General features: G+C 42.1%; 1 protein-coding gene across 1 annotated transcript in view; it reads left to right on the top strand.

The window, feature by feature from the left end:
• The first annotated feature begins 763 nt into the window (after positions 1 to 763).
• The window catches only part of TIMD4 (T cell immunoglobulin and mucin domain containing 4), a 32,113-nt gene continuing 10,780 nt past the window's right edge, over positions 764 to 22,096 (top strand). Inside the window, exons 1-5 of the mRNA XM_032851652.1 lie at positions 764 to 866; positions 5,613 to 5,951; positions 8,310 to 8,564; positions 10,188 to 10,271; positions 11,380 to 11,463. Coding sequence (XP_032707543.1) covers positions 809 to 866; positions 5,613 to 5,951; positions 8,310 to 8,564; positions 10,188 to 10,271; positions 11,380 to 11,463 — 820 coding nt within the window. The 5' untranslated portion in view covers positions 764 to 808. The remainder of the gene's footprint in view (positions 867 to 5,612; positions 5,952 to 8,309; positions 8,565 to 10,187; positions 10,272 to 11,379; positions 11,464 to 22,096) is intronic.

Genomic DNA, 22,096 nt, shown 5'->3' with positions numbered 1-22,096 from the left:
ACAACTGACTAATTTGGTTCCTTCTATAACTGGTTCTGTGGTTCTTGTAAAGATCATTGAAATCTATAGAGTCAAACCGTGTAATCTGGTTTGTGAATTATATTTTATCAAGTGGCTTCACTTAAAAAGCAGTAGAATTGGGTCTGGACCTTGGGTTTCTTTATTATCTGAGCCCATCCGGTAATGGCCACAGTATGCTTCTTCTATTGAATTCTTCTTTCCTTGTCTAGTAAACTCTAATCACCATTATGTGATGGTTGATTGCAGCCCTGCTTTTCTTTTTCCATTATTGGGGTAAAGGAATCAAAGGTCTGAGTGATGGAGAAACAGGTAAAACAGGCAAAGGGAGCAGAGGCAAATTCTAGGCTAACTTTCCTTTGGCCCCTAAGAGGAGTCCATTTGTAAACAGCTGTCAGTGAGGAGAGTTCATGGCATTTTATTCTGAGCTGCACAGTAGCCAGGTGGACTGTAGCTTGAGCACAGCTCCCACATGCACATACACATCAGCACATGCATGGATGCTAACACACAGGTAGGAAATCCCTAGATACACATAGACAAAGGAATATACATGCAACCTCATGATCTGTGCACACATTTGACATACACTAGTGGCCAGGAGAAAAGTGCTCAGCACATTTTATCGTACATCCCAGATTGAGGGAAGCCATTCAGGAGGGGGGGAAGGGAAGAATATGAAGCAGAAAGAGAAATGAAACTAAAATGTCCTGCCCTGTCAGCATTCACTGGAGTATAAGAAATGGGCTTTGGACAGCAGACTCACTCCTGGGGCCTGCCAACCATCAAAATGTCCAAAGGGCCTCTTATTCTCTGGCTGCTGATTGAGCTTGGGCGGCTTTCTCTGAGTAAGTGTTCTGAATCCTTCTATGCAGGAGTCTCTGGATAGCTTGGCATCCTGTGTTGGATTCTCATGGCTGATCAGGCCTCCATAGAGCAGAAGCCTGCTTCATTCCTCCTTCCCTCCAGGCTTCCTTCTTTGAGGGTCTCTCCCCTTTCTTGTTATACAGGATTTTTATCCTGCAACTGGTTTTGGAGTTTTAGGGTGGGATAATTTGTGTTCATATCAGAAAGGACCATTTAAGAAGAAACACAAAATAAAGGGTCAGATGAGATGGGAAAAAGAAATTTCTTCTGCAGGTATTATTAGCACAGTTGGAGTCTGGGGAATTTGTTCTACAAGAGCTCTTATTATAATTCTTACTTTTCCTCTTGATTTTTAGGAGTTATAGTTTGCTTTTTGTTTGTTTTATTTTGCTGAGGATGAGGCTTCAAGGTGAGGTTTCTTTTCTGTGCATTGTTTCCAGGTTTTGGATGCTGCAGATGTATACACTCAGTTTGGGCCAGCTTAGACTTCTGCATCCTGGCAGCATTGGGCAAAATGCTCTGCACTGAGCTGCCTTTGTGTCTTGGTCACTAACCATTAACATTGGGAACCTTTCGAAAATTGCTGTCTCTTCTATGTATAAAATGAGGGGCTTTGGTAAGACCAATTTGAACAATCCATGATTCTGGAACTAGGCAGTATCTAATGTCCCTAGCACTTTTTAAAGTTCATAGTTATTTGCACATGATCTTTCAAATATGCTGCATGAGAAAACACCCCATTCCAAGGAAAACAAATGTATTCTCTCTACCCTTTGAACCTTTGTCATGCTGATTTTTGTCTGACTTTCTTTCCTCTGAAACTACATGCATTCTCAGGTCTCCACCCAAGTGAGGCTTTTCTTGAGCACCCAGAGCCTCTGGAGAGGTTTAGGTGTTTCTGCTCTGAGTTCTTATCTCCCATGGAATCATTCGTTAGAAAATTTATCACCCTGAAGTAACTGATCATTTAAATGCCTCCCTCCCTGGGTACTCTGTAGGAGTTCACCGAAAGAAGGCAGTCCCTGTCACTTTATCAGTGTCTTCACTCGTCTTTATCTTGTCCTGAGTTAAGTTGAGGTGTGGAGGTTTCATTATGTTGAAGGTTGCTGGAGTCTAGATCCACATTTCCTGCTACTGGCCGGACACTGATTGTGTGGGCTTCTCCAACCTTACATGTAGGAAGCTGTACCTGGAGAATGGTCTGTTGCTTGTTTTTCATTTGTACCTTTTCCAAAATGACAATTTAAAGGAGAGTGACTGCTCAGAATCACAAAGAACCAGTCAGGGCTGGAGATGCTCTTGAAAGATGCAGAATGAGGGGCAGCCTGGGTGTCTCACTAGGTTGTGTCTGCCTTCAGCTCAGGTCATGATCCCAGAGTCATAGGATCTAGCCTCGTGTCAGGAGGATCCTGCTTGTCTCTTTCCCTCTGCCCCTCCTCCCCCTGCCTCTGTTGCGCTCTCTTGCTCTTTCAAATAAATAGTAAATAAAATCATAAAAAAGAAAAAGAAAAAGATGTGGAATGAAACCCTTTATTCTCTAAATGATGAAACTGAAACCCAGGTTGGTAAAGGACCTTTTCTGAGGTCACCAGCTAGAGAACGAAACCAGCTGGCACCAGAACCTTCATTGCACCTACCATTTCTGAAGAGGGGAATTGATTTGATGCCAATGATTCCTCTACTCCAAGATACTTTTATAATGGCAAGGAACAGGTTCCCATCCTGTTTATAAATTCTGAAATGCTTGGTTACTTGTACCAATACTTTATTACTTTCATGTGTCATTTGATACTTCATGGCATGTGAAACTCTGAACTATTTCTGAAGCAAGTATTATATATCCCCTTTGTCTTTTGATGATAATGAGGTCAGGATTGTTGTAGATTTCCTCCAAGAACACAAAAGCAGTAACTGGCAGAATGAGGTTTACAATGTAAGCCTAATGAGTGTTTTTCTGCCACACCAAATTGCCTGCTTCCTTTTTTTAATATTAATTTTTAATCAGATCGGTGATAGAGAAATACTCTTGGTGAAAAAAAAGTAGCCATTATAAAGCTAAAATCCCTTTGACTACTACTTCCAGCCCCAGTTCCTTTTCTCTGATCACAGAGGTGACTGGTACACTGAGTTAGGTGTATATCTCACCAGACATTTTTCTATGCATTTGCCTTCATTCATCTGTGCCCACCAAAAAAAAAAAAAAAAAGCAAATTGTCTTATTTATGTTAACAGATGCTTTTATATTTTATGTATTGTTATGAATTTGTCCTTTTCATATATTAATAAGGAGTTTTCACGTCAACTGATATGGATCTCTCTACTTTTACTAACCTTGGAATGGTTACAGGGAATGAATGATTCATTCATGATTCCTTGGAATGCATATGCCATGGTTCTGCCATTCCCCATGCATGCATTGTTCATTTCACTCATATATACATGAAAGCTGCAGCAAACATTTGCAAATAGGTTTCTTTGTGGGTATGTGTTTTTCTAGTATGCATAATAAAACATAAAATTGCTAAGGCTTAGCTAGGATATACGCATGTTTGGTATTAATGGAAACTGCCAGATTGCCCCATAGTTTGGCTCTATCAATTAACTTCCCATTTTATTCCAGTATACTCCAGTAGTCTAAATCATTTCCTAGGTCCCTGTCTGGCCAACCTTAATATCAATGACATTCTAAATTTTTGCCAGTTTCACAGGTGAAATTTACTGGCTGCTCACATTTCCTCATCTTTGCCTGTTTTGTCTGCTGTATCTGGTCTTTTCTTACTGAGTAATAGGATACCTCCTTCCATACTATGATACTAAGAAAATAAACTGTCCAATTTCCAGCAGAAATAATTCCTGCACATATTTGTTATTAATTTTCCAAATATAAGAATAAGTTCACATTGTGGGAGTTACTAGTTTTAGGAGCATATGTTCTGTGTTGTTAATATAGGTGAAAGTGATGACAATGAATTTCTTATTTATTTATTTTTCCTTGTTTTGTGGTGGGCCGAAGGGACTTCCAGAGCATTTACAATCATTGAAACATTTCTACTAGGATGAAATGAAGAAACTGTGATTTCAGGGAAGGCTCTAGGCTGCTCTGAATTTGGTGACTCTTAAAGTTTGTGGTCACCTTTTTCTAGAGAGGGATATGTGGACATTCCTGACACTTGAGTTAGAGAGGAACCTGGTAATGCTGGCCTTGTCTTATACAGCTTAGTCGTATAGGTCCACAAAGTTAGTGAATGGAGAGTCTCACAGGAAGTTACACTGGAGAAAACAATAAGCAGGATCTATAGACCCCAGCAGGTGCAGGATGAAGTCCTTATGGTGTGGAGCTTCAGTCTGTCTTCAAGAGCATTTTTTGGGGGATGAGGGTATTAGAATAATTGCTGATGCTCTCTTAAACTACTGGGCTTGATATTTGCAGCAGTGAAAATATTTAATAGATTCTCAGAGATGGAAGTAATCTTAGAAGAGCTTGTCTCTTGGTCCTCAAACAGTGGGTGAGTAGCAAGCGACATCAGAATGACTTGAAGAGGGGCACCTGGGTGGCTCAGTGGGTTAAAGCCTCTGCCTTTGATCCCAGGGTCCTGGGATTGAGACCTGCATTGGGTTCCCTGCTCAGCGGGGAGTCTGCTTCCTCCTCTCTCTCTTTGCCTGTCTCTCTGCCAACTGTAATCTCTGTCAAATAAATAAATAAAATCTTAAAAAAAAAAAAAGAATGACTTGGAGAATTTGGTTAGGTATATTTCCATGGCCTCAGAGGTTCTGATTCAGGTTTGGACAATAAAATTTACATTTTTAACAAGCTCCCCAGGTCATGCTGATGAGCAGCCAAAGCTGGTAAAGATGACTACTTCATCTTAGAAATAGTGATGCCTTCCATCTTACACAGCTTATCTGGTAAGACTTACCTTCCAGCATTTCTGTATGTCACAGCTGCCATTGTATCTAATTTCTGTGGTCCTTTCCAGTTCTAACATTAAAAATGTTTATAAACTCCACCTAACTTCATATTCTCTAACAACGAGTAAATGGTGCACAGCAATTAATTTCTGCATCCAGTACTGAAAGAAGAGAAGGAAAATAGAATGTAGTTCAAAAGCCTATGTTACTGCCATAGCATTCTCTGGGTTGGAGGGTGGAACGAGTCCCATTTGAAGCATATGGGTCTGTAGTACATGCTCACTGCTTATTGAGATACAGTGGGTAGAGTGTTGGTTTTGGATCTGCTCATATGAGTTAGTGGAATTGGATTAAAGTGATGGTCTTTTTATGAGAGAATTTTTTTGTTTATGAAATGGTATTTTTATTTATTTATTTGCTTTTTAAAAATATTTTATTTATTTATTTGACAGAGAGAGAGGGAGAGGGAGAAGCAGGTTCTCTGCTGAGCAGAGAGCCTGTTGCGGGCTGGGATCATGACCTAATCAAAAGCAGATGCTTAACCAATTGAGCCACCCAGGTGCCCCAAGATCAGCTAAAACGTCTTGTTGTGGAGACAAGTCTGGATACTCACATGGGTCAACTGTCTCCAGTTAGGGTACAAAAGAGTGTGTAGTTAGGGACTCAGCAGCAGCTAAGGATATGTTGGAATTTAAGCTAAAAATATATAACTACAACTCTTTTCATCATCCTGGAAGCAGCTATCTACACAAATGCCATGTAGCATATTTGAGAGATTTTAGAATGACACAGCCTATTTTTCTCATCTTTCCTCACAGGTTCAGCTGCAGAAGAGACTGTGAGAGCGTATTTGGGTCAGACAGTGACTTTGCCCTGTATATACTCATCCTGGTCTCACAACAGGAACAGCATGTGCTGGGGCAAGGGTGAGTGTCCCAAATCCAAATGCAATAATGAGCTTCTCCACACCAATGGGAAGTGGGTGCTGTCCAAGAAGTCACCAAAATACGAACTTCTGGGCACTATCTGGAGAGGCGATGTCTCCTTGACCATCTTCAACACCAATGAAGATGACAGCAGTGTGTACTGCTGCCGCATAGAGGTCCCTGGCTGGTTCAATGACGTGAAGAAGAACATTCGCCTGCGGTTGATGAGAGGTACGTGCACAGATGGGCTTGTATCTGCAGAAGGAGAGGCCAGCAGTGGATGAGGAATGGATTCAGTGGGTGCTGTTGAGCAGGCAGTAGGTGCTTAAGCATGAGTGGGCAGATGAAATCTAAGATGTGTCTCTATGGCTAGAGGAGCCACAGTAGGAAGCAAATGGCATGGGGGCCAAGAAGACCTTAGAAATGAGTGAGTGGAGGGTACATGGAGAAGACTACCAGTGAATTTCAGGATCAATGTGCAGAAGGCATCTGCTTCTTACCTAGGAGATTGTCACTTTGCAGAAATTTGTGTGCATTGTTTTCAGATCTCCCAATTTTTATGTGCATGGCATTGATTTTTGCATGTTGCCTAAGATTAAAAAAGAACTACCATGTAAACTAAATAAAATGTGTCCATGGGTCAGCTTCATCCCATCAGCCAATAGTTTGTGACTTCCAGCAGAGGGGAAAGGGCATGAGATTTGGAGACCATCGTAAGAGTTTTCAGGTGACCTTTCCTTCTGTTAATATTAGTTGCTTTTGAAGAAACTGGAATATGGTGGAACTCTTAAAGATTTGAGATGCATGGAAAGCAGCCTAAGGTTGAATTATGCTAATAGTAATCAGCTTTCCTGCTTGTTTGGAATGGAGCCTTTCAGAGTAAGCTCTGTGTTCAACCTGCATCAAAGATGGAAGATTCTTGTGCTCTGTTCGTAACTGGGTAGGCATTTTGGGAGGCAGAGTCATATGCTTATAGCCAGACACTTAACAGGATTCTTAGGGGACTTCAATGCACTCTAGAATTTGAGAACAACTTATATGGATGCTTCTCCTTAGAGAACATTCATACACATTAGTATATTTTTCTCTGAAAGTGACTTTGTGATAAAGAAGGTATTTTTTCTGATTTATTGAAGTTAAGTGATGCTAATCCAAGTACTTTCTTTTCAAGCCTGGTATAACCAGCTATTATTTTATAAAATACTTATTGAACTCAATATCCATGGGTCATTTCTAAGCTCACTGGAATCTGTTAGAGTTAATTGAAATTTGCCATATTTAAGAGAGAGTAGCACATATAGAATAATTGTGGCTGATGAGCCCAAATTCAAATATTAGGGGTCAGTGGTGTTGGCGTAAGTTTACCTATAATATCTGAAAGAGACTATATTCTCAACCCATGTTGCATACTTTGGGCTCACTCTTTTTTTTAGATTTTAATTTTATCTTATTATGGAAAGAACACCTAAGATGAGTTCTACTCAGCAAATTTTCAAGTGTATAATATATTATTGTTAATTACAGGTACTATTTTGTACAGCACAACTCTAGAGCTTCTTCATCTTATTTGACTGAAATTTTATGTTTGGTTTCACTTTTTTTTTTAAAGATATAATTTATTTATTTGATAGAGATCACAAGTAGGCAGAGAGGCAGGCAGAGAGAGAGGAGGAAGTGGGCTCCCTGGTGAGCAGAGAGCCCGATGCGGGGCTCGATCCCAGGACCCTGAGATCATGATCTGAGCTGAAGGCAGAGGCTTTAACCCACTGAGCCACCCAGGCGCCCCTGTTTGGGCTCATTTTTGATGCAATTGTTCATTTGCTCACTGATGCAATGTTTTTGGAATACCTACTATGTGCCCAACACTGGTAGGTATTAGATTTGTGGAAGAGAACAAAATAAATACCGGATTTCCCCTCGTGGAGCTTGCAGTCAAGAGAAGAAGGTATTAAACCATAATCGTCAGATAAAATGTGCAGTTAGGAATGCAATAAATGCTGTGAAGGCAAAGTATGGCAGTGCAAAACCAAGAAACCTAACCACAATGGCAGAATATGGGTGACCTCCTTGCAGCAGTGTCCTTTTAGCTGCTACAAGAGGGTTCAGTAGGAGTCAGCCTAATAAAGGGAGAGGCTAGGGAGCAACATGTACAAAGTCCCTCCAAGGTGAGATCACTGTTCAAAGAGATGAAGAAAGGTCAGTGGGCTGGGGTAAAGCAAGAAGAGTAGAGTGGAGACTTGAGATTGTAAAGAAAGAGCAGGATCAGGTGGAGTTTTGTGGGTCAAGTTTGGGGATTGGGTCCTTTATCTTAGGGGCATGGAGGACCCAGTAAAATGTTTCAAACAGGGGACTGACATAATTATTTGTCATTTAAAAAGATTATTTTAACCAATCTATGAAGAGCAGATTGAAAAGGCCAAGAGTAGAGGTAAGAAACCTAACTTTCATGGGCAGTACAGTGGTTCAGCTCAGGAGACCAGGTAAGGGCAGCAGAAATGAAGAGAAATAGAGAGATCCCACATATATTTCTATGGTTTCCCTTCTCCTCTGTCTCTGATTGGTACCAGACATATCTTCTACTGGTTACAGCCCCATCAACCAGGCGCTCCACAAAACGTCTCCCAACCACCACCACTGCTCTGACAACAACCACAGCTGTGCTTCCAACAACAGCTATGATTACACCTGATCTCACAACCAGAACACCACTTCAGACAAGAACCACCACTGCCCTCACAACAGTGGCAATGACATGCCCTCCAGCCACATCAACATTTCTTTCTGAAGCCACCACAGTTCTTCCAACCACTGAGCTTTCCACAGAGGGGACCATCCTCACTGCAGGTACGTGGTACATTTGGCCATTCTTTCCCTTCTGCTGGTCACATGCATCTTGGTCTCTTGAAACAGGGTTCTTTTTACTGAATGGGGCAGTCCAGAGACTTGCTCTTGGATGTGTGTGTGTGTGTGTGTGTGTGTGTGTGTGTGTACTGGTTTGCTAGGTCTGTCATAACGAATACTGCACACTGAGAGACTTAAGCAACAGAAATTTATTTTCTCACAGTCTGGATATTAGAAGTCTGAGATAAAGGTCTCAGTAGGATTGATTTCTTCTGGGGCCTCTTTCCTTGGCTTAAGATGGTCACCTTCTCCCTGTGTTTTTACATGGTCTTCCCTCTGTGAGTGTGTGGCCTAAAGTTATCTTCTTATAAGGACACCACTCATATCAAATTAGGGCCCTTCCATATAACCTCATTGTACCTTAGTTACCTCTTTCTCCAAATATGGCCACATTTCAGGTTTTGGGGGTTAGGATTTCAACATATGAATTTTGGGGAATATAATTCCCCAGCAGTGTGTGTGTGCATGTGTTCATGTGTGTGGATCTCAGCAAGGATGTGGTTTCACTACGTGTTCCTTTTCTTTGTTTTATGGTTTTCTTTTTTCACCCTATTCCCCTCCCCTTTTTTTGAAAGTCAGTTTTTTTGTTGTTTTTTTGTTTTGTTTTGTTTTTTTTGGTTCTCCAGTTGACCTTCCAGGAATCTCAGAGATATTTACTGAAGAACCAGAAAATGTCACCCAGGGTCAGAATCTGGTTTCAGTTTGCCAGGGGCTAAGTCTCTGCCTGGGCAGTAGAGACTGAGGAAAGGTCTCCAGATGCCTAAAATACCCCTTGATGATGAACAAGTTCTACGCTTATTTATTTATTTATTTATTTATTTGACAGAGAGAGACACTGTGAGAGAGGGAAAATAAGCAGGGGGAGTGGGAGAGGGAGAAACAGGCTTCCCGCTAACTAGGGAGCCCGATGTGGGCCTTGATCCCAGGACCCTGGGATCATGACCGGAGCCGAAGGCAGAATGTTAACGACTGAGCCACCCAAGCGCCCCAACGTCCCTTATTTTTTTTTTCTTCCTTTTTTCTTTCCTCCCTCCCTTCTGTTCTGTTCCTTTCCCCACCCCCCTTCCTCCGCCCAATCCTTTTTGATCCTGCGTCTTGGACCCTCATTGAGTTACTAGCTCTGTTACTTACAGGGCTTATCAAAGGTCCCACCATGTTTCAACCTCTGATTCCTATGTAAGAATATTAGAAAACCACTAAGAGATAGTGTGAAGGCTTTCTTAGGTGTCCCAGCTGCCTCAGTAAGGCCTAAATAGTTTAAATAGCTTGATGACATTGAATTTACTAGTCCTTGTATATTCTGAGTAGTCATCTAAAGTCCATGAACCATAAACCAGTCAATTTTTGTATGTATTTTTTATTCTTTTGGCCTTTAAAATAATCATCTTAATATATAATATTTATAGTTTTCTCCCCTTGATCCTAAAAATTACTTGGAATCCTTGAAGAAAACCTGAAATACATATAAAAGCACAAAAGACAACTATAAAAACAGCCCCAAATTCCAGCACTCAGCACAAACACTTATTTTTTGCTCCCTTTTACTGAACTTTTTTTCTCTTCCAGAGTCAGAAACTTTCTTTCTCTCCAAAGACCCTGAGAGAAGCACTGAGGTGACTTCTGGAAGCACTGCCTTGCTGACATCCAAAGGTACGTGGACAATTTCTTTTTCTTTTCCTCATTTCTTACACTGAGGAGAGTAAAGTAGTTTTGAATCAGATGATTAGAAATGACTTTTGGGTCCTGTGTGCCATGAACCCCTCTAGGACAAACTGGACAATATTTGTGGCTCATTCACTCTTGTGGCTTTGAGAGAAAGGGGGCTAGGGAGAGAGAGAAAGAGAGGGAGAGAGATTGGGACTGACCTTGATTTGTTTTTGAGCAATTCTTCATGGTAGCACTCTCTGGAATATTTGCCTTTCTGGTTTAGGCGAGGTAGTGCGTAGCTGTCTCATCCTAATTCCAAGCACAAGGATCTCTGTAGATCCCTTTGAGGGATATCCTCATTTGTCTCACTGGCTTTCTGTAGTAGAGGGAGAATTCTTTCATACATGTGACCTTTCATCCATCCCTCAAGCCTTCTTTAGGTATTTACTAGGGCCCAAGGGCAGAGATTACGCTAAAGATAAGGCATGATTCACATCCATGGGGCTGCCAGAGAGAACTGCCCAGCCTTGGCTCCCTCTTCTACTCCTTTTTGCCGGGGGTCTCTGGCCTCGGTTTCTTCCCAGGTGAGTTGGAGAGCTGTATAACTTCATGCATATAATGGCCACGGCTGAGTGCCTCAAGTAGAAGATACTGCTTATGGGGTTATAATCAAGTAGAAGGAAGCAGACATCTATGGAGTGTAAAAAAAAAAAAAATCAATCAGTTCTTATATTAGTACAGTATAGGGAGGTAGTATGATGGGGGTCATGTGTGTGCTCTGGAGTCACAGTGCCTGGGCCTAAGTCCTGCTTCTTATCTGTTGTGTGACTCTGGGAAAGTTATTTTGTCTCTCTGGGCCTTGGCTTCCACATTGGTAAAATGGGACTAATAACACCCATCCTTGTCTCTTTCTGAGGATTAAATAAGAGCATGCACGGAGATCACTTAGAACACTGTCTGACTTACTACATGCTCAGTAAACATTGGCTTTCTTTTATTTTTTATGACAGAAGTTAGTTTAGGGGGCAGTGAGGCACCAAAAATAAAAAAAGAGAGGTATTTACTAAGTCTGTTTTCTCTTTTCCTTTTTTTTTTTTTTTTTTCCCTTCAGAGTCTGAAGCCTGGTTTCTCCAGTCAACATCCCAGGCCTCCATGTGGGAGATGAGTGACCCAGTGACCTTTCCTCAGACAGGCGGTAAGGGGCTGTGCTCCTGCGTGGTTTTGTCTTTGGCCGTGGGAAAAACCTGATCTGTCATCTGCCTGCTTTTCTTGGGATTCAGCTCTTTTGGTTCCATTGTGGTCACATCCTCTGTCTTCCCACAAGCTAGGATGAAAGTGAAATGTGCTAACATCTTCCGAGCTGGCTTCTTCCCTCCTCTGCCTCATTTCTGAAGCCCCTCTGTTGGGATTCCCCTTCTTCCTTAGCTGCTTCTGTCTTGAAGGTAGAAGTGCCAGAAATCATTCATTCATTAAAAAAAAATTTAGTAATTTATGGTAGATTGCCCAAATACTGCACTAATGTATTTTTGTTAGGGAGACATAAAAAGAGTAGAAAACAATTCTCTTGACTCCCTGTCTTGAATCCCAGCCCTTCCTCTGAGATAATCATTGCTATTAGTTGAAAAGGAGCATTTTTCAGATCTTTTTCTATTTGTTTATGTGTGTGTATAGATATAGAAAAAATTCAGCTTTGTTTTGTGTGTGGATTTTTTAAAAAATTCTGTCCTAGTGTACACAGCCTTCTGCATTTTGTTTTATTCATTTGACGTTATATATTGGACCACTTTCTTTTCCAGTCCGTGTAGATTTGCTTCATTGTGTTAAATTGCTGTATGGTATTTTATACTATGGATACTTATAGTATCATTGCTCACTAAGGGATATTGAGGTTGTTCAAATAGCTCATTACCATAAGTAGTTTGCAGGGGTCATCCTTGTATGTGACAGTTGCCTTAAGTGTCTATGCTGGTGTTTCTATCACTAGCGGGGTGACTAGAAGGAGAAATGCTAGGCTGAAAGAAATGTCCACTTTTAAATTCAATAGCCATTGCAGAATTGTCTTCCGGAAAGGCCTTGCCAATTTATTTTCCCATCCAGAGAGTGTCTGCCATCCTACATCCTTCCTACACTTGATATGACCATTTGTTTAATTTTTTTTAATCTCCCAAGGAAAAAATGTCATCTTATGCTTTTGCTGTTCTGATTAACAAAGAGTTTGAGCATCTTTCTATATGTTTACTAGCCAGTAAATGATAGTTCTTTAGCTCTGTGAAGGAGGCGATGGGACATCACTCGCAAAGGCTCAGAAGACACATTGGAGGGGACAACAAGAGTGAGTGGAGGGGGGATACGTTTTGAAGGAAGACTACAAATCAAGATGAAATGCAAGGCCTATTTCATGTTGAAAAGCTTTGGCAGGTGCTACCTTTTCCAGCAGCAAGACAGAAAATCTGGACTAGTTGTTGTGAATTGAAGGGAAGCTAGATGCCCAAGTTCCAAATCTTCTTTGTCCATGGCGTGGGGTAAATGTGGGGGGCTATTTTCTGGCACAAGGAAAGGTAGCCACTAGAAAAATCATGGAAGGTAGGCAAGGACTTTTCAAAATGTTACCATTCATTCCATTTAAACTCAGACTTATCTTACACCGAATTGCAAGGGAACAAGAGGTCATCTTGATGTTTTACCCTTTTCTGTAATATCCCTGGTAATTTCATTTCTCTCTTCCTTGATAAATCCCAGAGGAGAGAGAACGCTTGCCTACACCGCTGAAGAGGAGCTTGTTATAAGAAGGTCTGTCTCTGTGTTGCTTTTAGTTGTTATGGAAGAAACCAGGATTTATTGTACGCGTGTTATATGCTGGTGTGGAGCCAAGCTCTCCTCATGGGTCACTTCATTCAATTCCTTTTTAGCTGATGCTCATATCCCTATTTTGTGCCACTTTCCCAAGCCACACTGCTCTCAAGTGCAGATGCAGGAAGTTTAGCTCTGAGTCTGTGCATATACATACATACATATATATACACACACACACACACTATATATATATACACTCATACATATACATATATACACACACATATATACACATTTATTTATTTATTTATTTATTTTTGCCTCCCCTTCCATTGTGAAATAAAAGGTTATGTTCATTTCCTTTACCGTCCTCTCTTCCCATTGATTTTTGTCACGAAAACTTTGTAATCATCATTGTACTTCCCACCTGCTGAGGACTCAATTTATGTATCAGGTGCTGTAGGTAGGGTGTTTTGTGTGCATTTTCTGATTTAAATCTCACAGTGACCTTCTGATCAGGTTCAGAGAATATCCCCCTTTTACAGACAAGAAATGGAGGGTCAGAGACATTATTAGAAAAGCTGCCATCCACTGAAGTCTCTGTTTTAACCTTGTGCATGTTAAGCGCATTACTTCAGTTGACTTTTCACAAAATCCTAGGAGATGGGTACCATTGTCACCTCCGTTTCAGAACCCATGGCGGTTATTAACTCATCTGGTCAATGACAGCCTCAGTGTAACCTGTGTCTGTTCAACTGTGATGCGGGTCTGACACCATGCTGAGCGGCTTCCCGCTCCGCCACGCCCCACCCAGTACCCTCCGCTGGAGCCACTTACAGAATGATTCAGAATGAATCCTACTTCTTCATCCCCATGAAAATGGTTTCAACTCATTTCGGATCCCACATGTTTCTGTGGGTTTTTTCCCTTGGCCAAATATCCCCGACCCCCTCCTCATTTCTTCATGTAATTTTGGACGGCAAGCCTTCCGTAAATGCGGGCTGGTTTAAATCCTTCAAGAAGATCTGGTCAAAATTATTATTCCCTAAAATTAGCATAACCCAGAGTGACAATTCTTCATCCTCACTCCATGGCTCCCTAGAATGGAGTTCAGAGATGTGGAGTGACTTGCCCACGATCACACAGCTGGGAGAGTTGGGAATCACACCTAGACCTCAGGGATTTTAGACTATGTCCATGGGCTCCTGGGTGGAGTGTCTATGGATGGGCTAGAGGGTATGAACCCCATGAAATTATATATATCATTCTGTGTGTATATGTGCACACACATTTTTTTTCAGAGGGAAAAGTCTAGGACATTTCTTGAGATTCTCCAGGAATGCTGCAAAGCTCCAGATGGTTTGGAACCATAATTCAAACATAAACAACAACAATAAAAACACTCATAGGTGTCTCCCCTCAGCTAAAGAGAGTCTGTTCGAGGAATACAAGCTCTGACCCCTCCAGGTGCTTAGGGACTCAAATCATTCTGTCCAGCCTGAGCGTTAATTTCATTGCTTTCTTGGCAGCTAGACAGGAATGTGTGAAATGGTCCCAGATTGTTCCATTAGGATCTAGTCTCTAACTAGGGAGGGACCCTGAAGCTGTCATCAATTAGCCTGGGATCAAGTCTTCCGTTGATTATGCCTCTGGTCCTTCTACTGCCTCAGTAACATTTCTGATCCTTTCTTCCTAGTCTTTCCCCCTCACTGTTTCCCAGAGAGCATTGAGTGGGAACTGAGAGCTCACCACAGAGTCTCAAGTCTCAGGCTTCTATCTCAGCTCTGCCATTTTGTGTGTGTATGGAGGCATTGTTTGGGGGTTTTGGTTTTTTTTTTGTTTTGTTTTGTTTTTTTCCAGAACCTCAGGTGAATTACTTGTTTTATCCTTTCCTAAATCTCAGTTTCCTCAAAATGTATACTGAAGATAATAGGAATGCTTAGTTCATAGGAACGATCAGTGAAGAAATGCATGAGACAGACTAGTGGCTGGTAAATGATAGTCATCCTGCCCGTCACCTATTTCCTCTTTTCTTTCCACCTCTTCTGCTTTTCCTACTCACACACCTTCATCTGTAGGCCACTCCAGCAGGTGACAAGAGGCCGCTGCCACCAGCTCCCAGCTGGCTTGCTGTTCCTTATAAGTACACAGACACTTTTTGGTTTAAGGATTTTTTTTTTAAACTGTTAACCATACCAGGGAAATAGCCAATGAGTGACAAAATTACAAACTTGGGGAAGTTCGAAAAGCTTTTAAAATATCAAGTAGTGGGGCGCCTGGGTGGCTCAGTGGGTTAAAGCCTCTGCCTTCAGCTCAGGTCATGATCTCAGGTCCTGGGATCGAGCCCCACATCGGGCTCTCTGCTCAGCAGGAAGCCTGCTTCCTCCTCCTCTCTCTCTCTGCCTCTCTGTCTACTTGTGATTTCTGTCTGTCAAATAAATAAATAAAATCTTTAAAAAAAATAAAATAAAATATCAAGTAGTCATTCTCTACTCACGGATGGAGGAAATCTGAGATTCTGAAAGATTTTCACTGAGTCCCTTTACATGGGCCCTCAGATTTCCCAATTATTGGTTTCATTCCTGCTTCTGGACACTGTTCATCTTCTGCCCTTGATTTTTGTCCGTCTCACATTGCTCAGTGTAGGGAGGCTCCACTCTATAATGTAGGCTTAGAAACCGAGTCATGCTGGAAAAAGAGCTGTAGTTGAGTGTGTCATAGGAGAGCTTCCAGATTCATGTTATACCATTTATAAGACAACTACAGGGATGTATCTCCTGCTTCAGTACCCCCTCCACTTTTAAGGCATTTGCTGCAGACATCATTAGAAGAGGCCCTACCCAGGCTGGCAAATCCTCATGTCCACTCTAAGGCTGCCTAGAAATGATGCTCAGAGACATGGAATGACTTGCCCAAGATCACACAGCTAGACAGGGGAAGAGCTGAGACTCACACCCAGGTTTCAGGGGTTTTAAACTTGTGTTCATGAACTCCTGGGGAGGGGTGTTTTCTGTGGAAAACTGGAAAACTGAGAAGATGGGAAACTACGACCTAGGAAAGGCTTGTGAGTTGAGAGGCCATGTAGTGACTTGGGAAGAGAGATGAGACCAGAGGCCAGTTCTCCTGATTCCATGAATAGTTGGCCTTTATTCGAGGACTAGCAGCCACTGTCTCTCAATGGAGCTTCCCCAAGAGGAGATTTCATTTTTGCTCCTAAAGTATTAGGATTCACTTTTTCTCAGCCCCTAGATGGAGCATTATACCCATCACCAGCATGAAGTCAAAGCTGCAGAAAGGTTTCAAATTTAAGGCACCTATATATGCATGAAGACTTTGCTATCAATCCAATAAAATTAGAAAATAAAAGAACATGCTTTAAAAAAAAGATTTTATTTATTTATTTGACAGAGAAAGAGACAGAGAGGTAGGGGATGCAAGCAGGGGGAGTGGGAGAGGGAGAAGTAGGCTTCCCACTGAGCAAGGAGCCTGATGTGGGGCTTGATCCCAGGACCCTAGGATCATGACCTGAGCTGAAGGCAGACGCTTAACAACTGAGCCACCCAGGCACCCCATGAAGATGTTTTGATAATAATATTTCCCCCCTCTTAAGAGTTTTATAGTATTTTTTTTTTTTTTTTTTGGTCCCAGGGTAGGATAGTGAGAGAATAGGGAGGCAATGCTTTTAGAAAGATCTGTTCTATTACTGTACCTTTCCATTTTACAAAGTCATCCCAAGCTTCATGCTCCAGGGCAAACTGACCTTTCCATGGAGTCAAAGGGTTCACAGAGGACAAAGTGGTTGGACGTGAGATTTTCTGTCTTTATCTTGGCATTTGGTTTGGATACATGGAAATAGGTAACATGATTTTTGGTAAAAGCCTTTCAAATCTGTCATTAATTAAACATGGCTGACTGAGCGGCCTCTCTATACATGGCACAGGAGTAAAAGAGTTGTGACATCTGCTCCATAGGGGTCACAGTTTAGTGGGAGGGACAGGCTGTTCATAGCAAACAATCACCCAGTGGGTTTTGTTTTGGGATAGAAGTATGGAAAGTTTTCCTCCTTGGATGAGAACATTTCTTTGTGCAGGGAAGGGTGAACAGGCAGGTAGAATGGCATGAGCAAAGAGATGGAGATTTGTTGAGAGCATGAAATCTTTAGAGATTGTCTAATAGTCTAGTTTAATCTAGTGGAGACAGGAAGCAAGGTATGGTCTCGGTTCTTAAAGGACTTGATTGATAGGCTGAAGAATTTAGATTTTTATTCCAGGATGATAAGGAACAATTCATGCTTTCTGGGTAGGGAATGACATTTCCAATTCTGTTTTAGGAGACATTGCTCTGGTAAGAGTGTGGAAGGTATATGAGTGAGAGCAAGCCTAGGGGCAGAGAGACTACCCAGGAGCCTCCTGCAATAATTCAGGCCAGGGATGAGTGTCTAGACTAGAATGATGGCAGCAGTAACTATGAGAGGCGACAGAGTCAGAGCCACTTTGGAGTTGAGATCGAGAGGTTTTGGTCACCGAAGTAAGAATGAAGGATGATGGATTCTCTGTACTTGGGAGATTAGATCGATGTGACAGGTAAACTAGTAAGGAACCCCAGGAGGAAGAGTGAAATCTGTTTGGGAGAGCTGGAGTTCAAAGAGCCCCTTGGAAATGTGGGGCTGGGTTGACTTATGGATGGGGTGGGGATGGGGGTCTTTGATGATTGGCACTTACCTCTGATCAAATAATAATTCCTGTGATTCACATAATATCTGAACAGGAACTTGCTACTTAACCAATACTTTAATACACATTATCTCATAAGGGACAGTTCAGGGCTGTAGATATAATTTGGGGAAACATTGATAGTAAATGATACTTACTGATTGCTTATTATATACCAAGCCTGGGTACATTGTCTTATTGTGAGACGTTGTCTGGATCTGTGAGAAAAATTCTATTATTATATCCATTATAAGGGAAAGTGACTCAAGTTTGGAGATGTTAAGAAATTTGCCAGGGATTGCATGGAGCACTGGGTATGGTACAAAAACAATGAATACTGTTATGCTGAAAATAAATGAAGAAAAATGATTAATAAAAAAAAAAAGGGAAAAAAAAAAGAAATTTGCCAGGGGGAGCCTGGGTGGCTCAGTCAGTTAAGTGTCCGACTCTTGATTTCCTCTCAGGTCCTGATCTCAGAGTCCTGGAATCAAGTCCTGGTCAGGCTCCACGCTCGCTCATTGGGGAGTCTGGTTCTTTCCCTTTCCCTCTGTCCCTCTTCTAACCCCCCCAACTAAACAAAATAAGCTTTAAAAATTTTTTCCCAGAGTTTGAACTTGTGTCTCTTGGCTCTTGAAACTGAGCTCTTAAGCACTTTATTATATTGTCTCATTAGCACAGGAGTAACTGAAGCTCCTGTGGAATCATCTAAAGATACTGTGTGAGATGAAGAGGGAGATGAAGAGGTGGAAGCTCGTAAACTAACAACCACACTGGGAGAGGAGGTGGAGAGGGAGACAGCAGAAGTAGGAAGGATCCAGGAGAGCACGAGTGCAGAGAGGGCTGGGCTGACAAAGGTAATGGAGGGAGTAGTCCAATGTTAGGAAATTCATAATGCCAGTCAAATAAGATGAGCACTTAGGTGGCTGTGAACTGTGACAGGGGGACCGTTAGGAGAACAGCCTTAGCTCTATGGGTGGAGTTACTGAAGTCCAAGATGTTAAAGAATAAGTCCAAACTGTTAAGAAATGAATGTTAGGTGTTCTTTCAAGGGATTTGAGGATGAATAATTTAGAAAAGGGGAGAATGAGTAGAGCAAGGGTGGTCCTGGTATAGGAGAAGGGGATCAGTCAAACATGAGGGAGGTAGGGTTTGGTTTAGAAATGGAGGGAAGAGAAAAGGGAATGAGGCTAGAATACATGAAGGTGTGGAGCCATCTGATCTCATGTTGACTTCCCAGGGGAACAGGAGAACACTGAGGAATTGAGACCTTCAACTTTTTTGGTCATCCAGTCCATGTTTACTAGACTAGGCCATGGCCTGGAAACACAGGGTGCTTAGTAAAAATATGGATTGCTCTAGTCTACCCAATACTTGCAGAATTAGGACCTCTGGGTGTGAGTCCAAGAAATTGTTTGCTTAACAAACTTCTTCAGGAGACTGTTTTGAAGCTAGCCCATCCCTGGCCCCAATAAGGCATTTAGGATTTGCTGGTGTAGTGCACACTCCTTGTTCTACATAGAAGGAAACTGAGGCAGAGAGGCATTAAAAAAAGTTCAAAGAGAAGTGGGAACGAGGCCCCAGGTAGGACTCTTTTCTGGCTCTCAAAGCAGAGCTCTTTCCCCTACATTGTGCTATTTTATTAAAGACAAAATTGAACCGTGTCAAAACTTGACATTTTTCTGGGTCCTCAGTTGGTCAAGGACACAAAGAAATTGTAGGGGGATTACCATTTTCAGTCCAAGTTCAGCAGAAGGAACAGAGGAAGGCAGGGGAATGAAGCAAAGCTCATTTTCACTCACAAATGTCGTTGTTAGGAGGAAAGAAATTGGATGCAGTTGATTTCAAAGTCAACATTTTTTGCGAGGCATTAGCCAATTTGTTTTATCTCTCATGGCCGCGCTCTTCACAGGCTCGAATCAGCTGGTAGGCCGGCAGTCTGGGGATAAAGGCAAAGGACAAAGAATATATTCTCATGGTTCTTCTCACAATAGTATTTCTATTCTACCAACTGTACAAATGATATTTTTTCATTAATAAAGTTGGGATTGAATCTGTGTAATTCTAACATCTAACTGCTCACCTTCAGAAAGGTCAACCGAATAAGAACAAAGAGGGTTGCCAAGCTTTAAGAGAGGTATGGCCGTGGAAAGCAAACAGAGTGAAATAGAAAGAAGGTGCCAGCCACTGAAACAGAACCCGGAGTCCGCCCTAAGATGTGTCCTCGTTACTGGAAAACCAAGTGAGCTGGATGACACTCTGAAGACCAGAATGTTCCTCTGACACGGAGCTAGGCACTGGAGAGATCTCTGGTCTCCCAGTGGGTAGGATAAACTGTACACCTTGGCAAGTTTTAGGAGGAGGTGAAGCATCTTTTCTCCCACTGTGATCAAGTCATTGGCTAAAGATACCCATACCCTTTGGCAAGAGTCCCAGCCCTGGCAGCCTGTTGAAGCCTGGAATGCTCAGAAGCACAGCACCGGGTAGGGGGGTGGGGGGCAGAGGAGGTGCGAGGGGCAGACGTGGAGTGTGGAAGCAGATATAACTGGGAAAACTTTTCAATCAACAATAACCATGCCTCAGGTAAACCTGGCTGGTTATGACGCTACCACTGAGCAGAGCTTTACCATTTATTAGCAATTGTTACTAGCTACGCAGGCTTGGGCAAGATGTGGGACCTGAGTTTCAGGTTCCTCCTCTTGCAATAATTCTGCCCAAGTTTACTTACCTCAGCAGATTTATTTTTTTAAAAAATACTTTTAAAAAAGACTTCATTTATTTATTTGAGAGAGAGAAAGCATGAACAGGAGGAATAGCAGAGAGAGATGGAGAAGCAGACTCCCCGCTGAGCAGAGAGCCCGATGCGGGGTTCAATCCCAGGACCCTGAGATCATGACCTGAGCTGAAGGCAGAGGCTTAACCAACTGAACCACCCGAGGGCTCCATCAGTAGATTATTTTGAAGTTCAAAAGTGATAATAAGTGTGAAAGTGTTTTGTGTACTTCGAGCTGCTTACCTCGTGCTCATCATCATCACCACCAATAATAATAGTTAGAATCTCCTTTACAGAAACCGCACCCACCAAAGCAGCCAAAGATTAGGGTTCCATTCCAAATGGATCGCTACCAAGTAGCAAGATCATTCACTCTTCAGTACTGATCTTTCCATAACACGTGTGTGTGAGCGCTTGCCATGTTTTCCAAAGGCTGTAGAGCTCAGAGGATAAGAGCTTGGGCTCTGCAGGTAGATAACCCTGGCTCTGAGATTTTCTCTTTCCTCTCCTACCTATGTGACTTGAGCAAGTCACCTGACATCTCTAGGCCACAGGATTCTCACTGTGCAGTGAGCACAATAATGGAATTTCCTGCAGAGCATTTTTCTTTTTAGATCAAACATGGAAGTCCTTCTCATTATGCCTGGCATGTAGTATGGTTTAGTTCTTGGTATATGGTGTCTATTTATTATTATTGTTCTTGTTGTTGTTAATACTTCTGAGGTTTCTTGGTAAAATGAGGACATTGCTATCTCCCTCAGTCAAAATTTATTGATCATCTGGGTGTAGGAAGAGCCATACAGACATTGCCCTTCAGAGAGGATTCCGTGGGGGAAAGATTAGGGATGGGGTCTTATCTATGCCTCAGTGAGACCCTCAGATATTGGCACGTAAGAGCAGAAGCCTGAGGTGACAGCTCTGGGTTCTCACAATGATGATGTTTTTGTTGGTGGGGAATCCTTAGAGGCAGTGGAATCTTGAGGCCAAGTTTGGAACTCAGTGAGTCTTTTTTTTTTTTTTTTAATCTATTCACTCAACAGAGAGAAAGAGATCACAAGGAGGCAGAGAGGCAGGCAGAGAGCCCAAGTGGGGCTTGATCCCAGGATCCCAGGACCCTGGGACCATGACCCCAGCCTAAGGCAGAGGCCCAACCCACCGAGCCACCCAGGGTCAGTGAGTCTTAAATAATGGTATTCTACAATCCCTGGTTTCCTTCTGTTATCTCATCAGCATAAAAAGTGAAGTCATCTCACCATTCCTTCTGCTTTGGGAACCACATTGGGTGCCAAAACATTTTGGTCTCTGTTCCCTTCCAGCATTGAAAAAAAAAAAAAAAAAAAAAGGTCCTCATCCAATTTTGCCCCTGGTGCTAAAGAACATCTGACTCTCGGAGATAATGATTGATTTATTTAAGTACATAGTGCTCTTTTTGATCATTGATCATATTAAAAACATTCAATGGTCTCTGAAATTTAAGGGAAGTTTGTGAAGTCAATAAATGTGTGTTTCTATTTTCAAAAGACTTTTGGAAATTCCAGATCTGCGTGAGTGCT

The sequence above is a fragment of the Lontra canadensis genome, unplaced genomic scaffold (assembly GCF_010015895.1).
Source record: "Lontra canadensis isolate GAN:19392208 unplaced genomic scaffold, GSC_riverotter_1.0 scaffold5, whole genome shotgun sequence".
Lineage (NCBI taxonomy): Eukaryota > Metazoa > Chordata > Mammalia > Carnivora > Mustelidae > Lontra > Lontra canadensis.
Note: the sequence above shows the minus strand (reverse complement) of the source record. Positions and strands in the feature narration are given on the sequence as shown.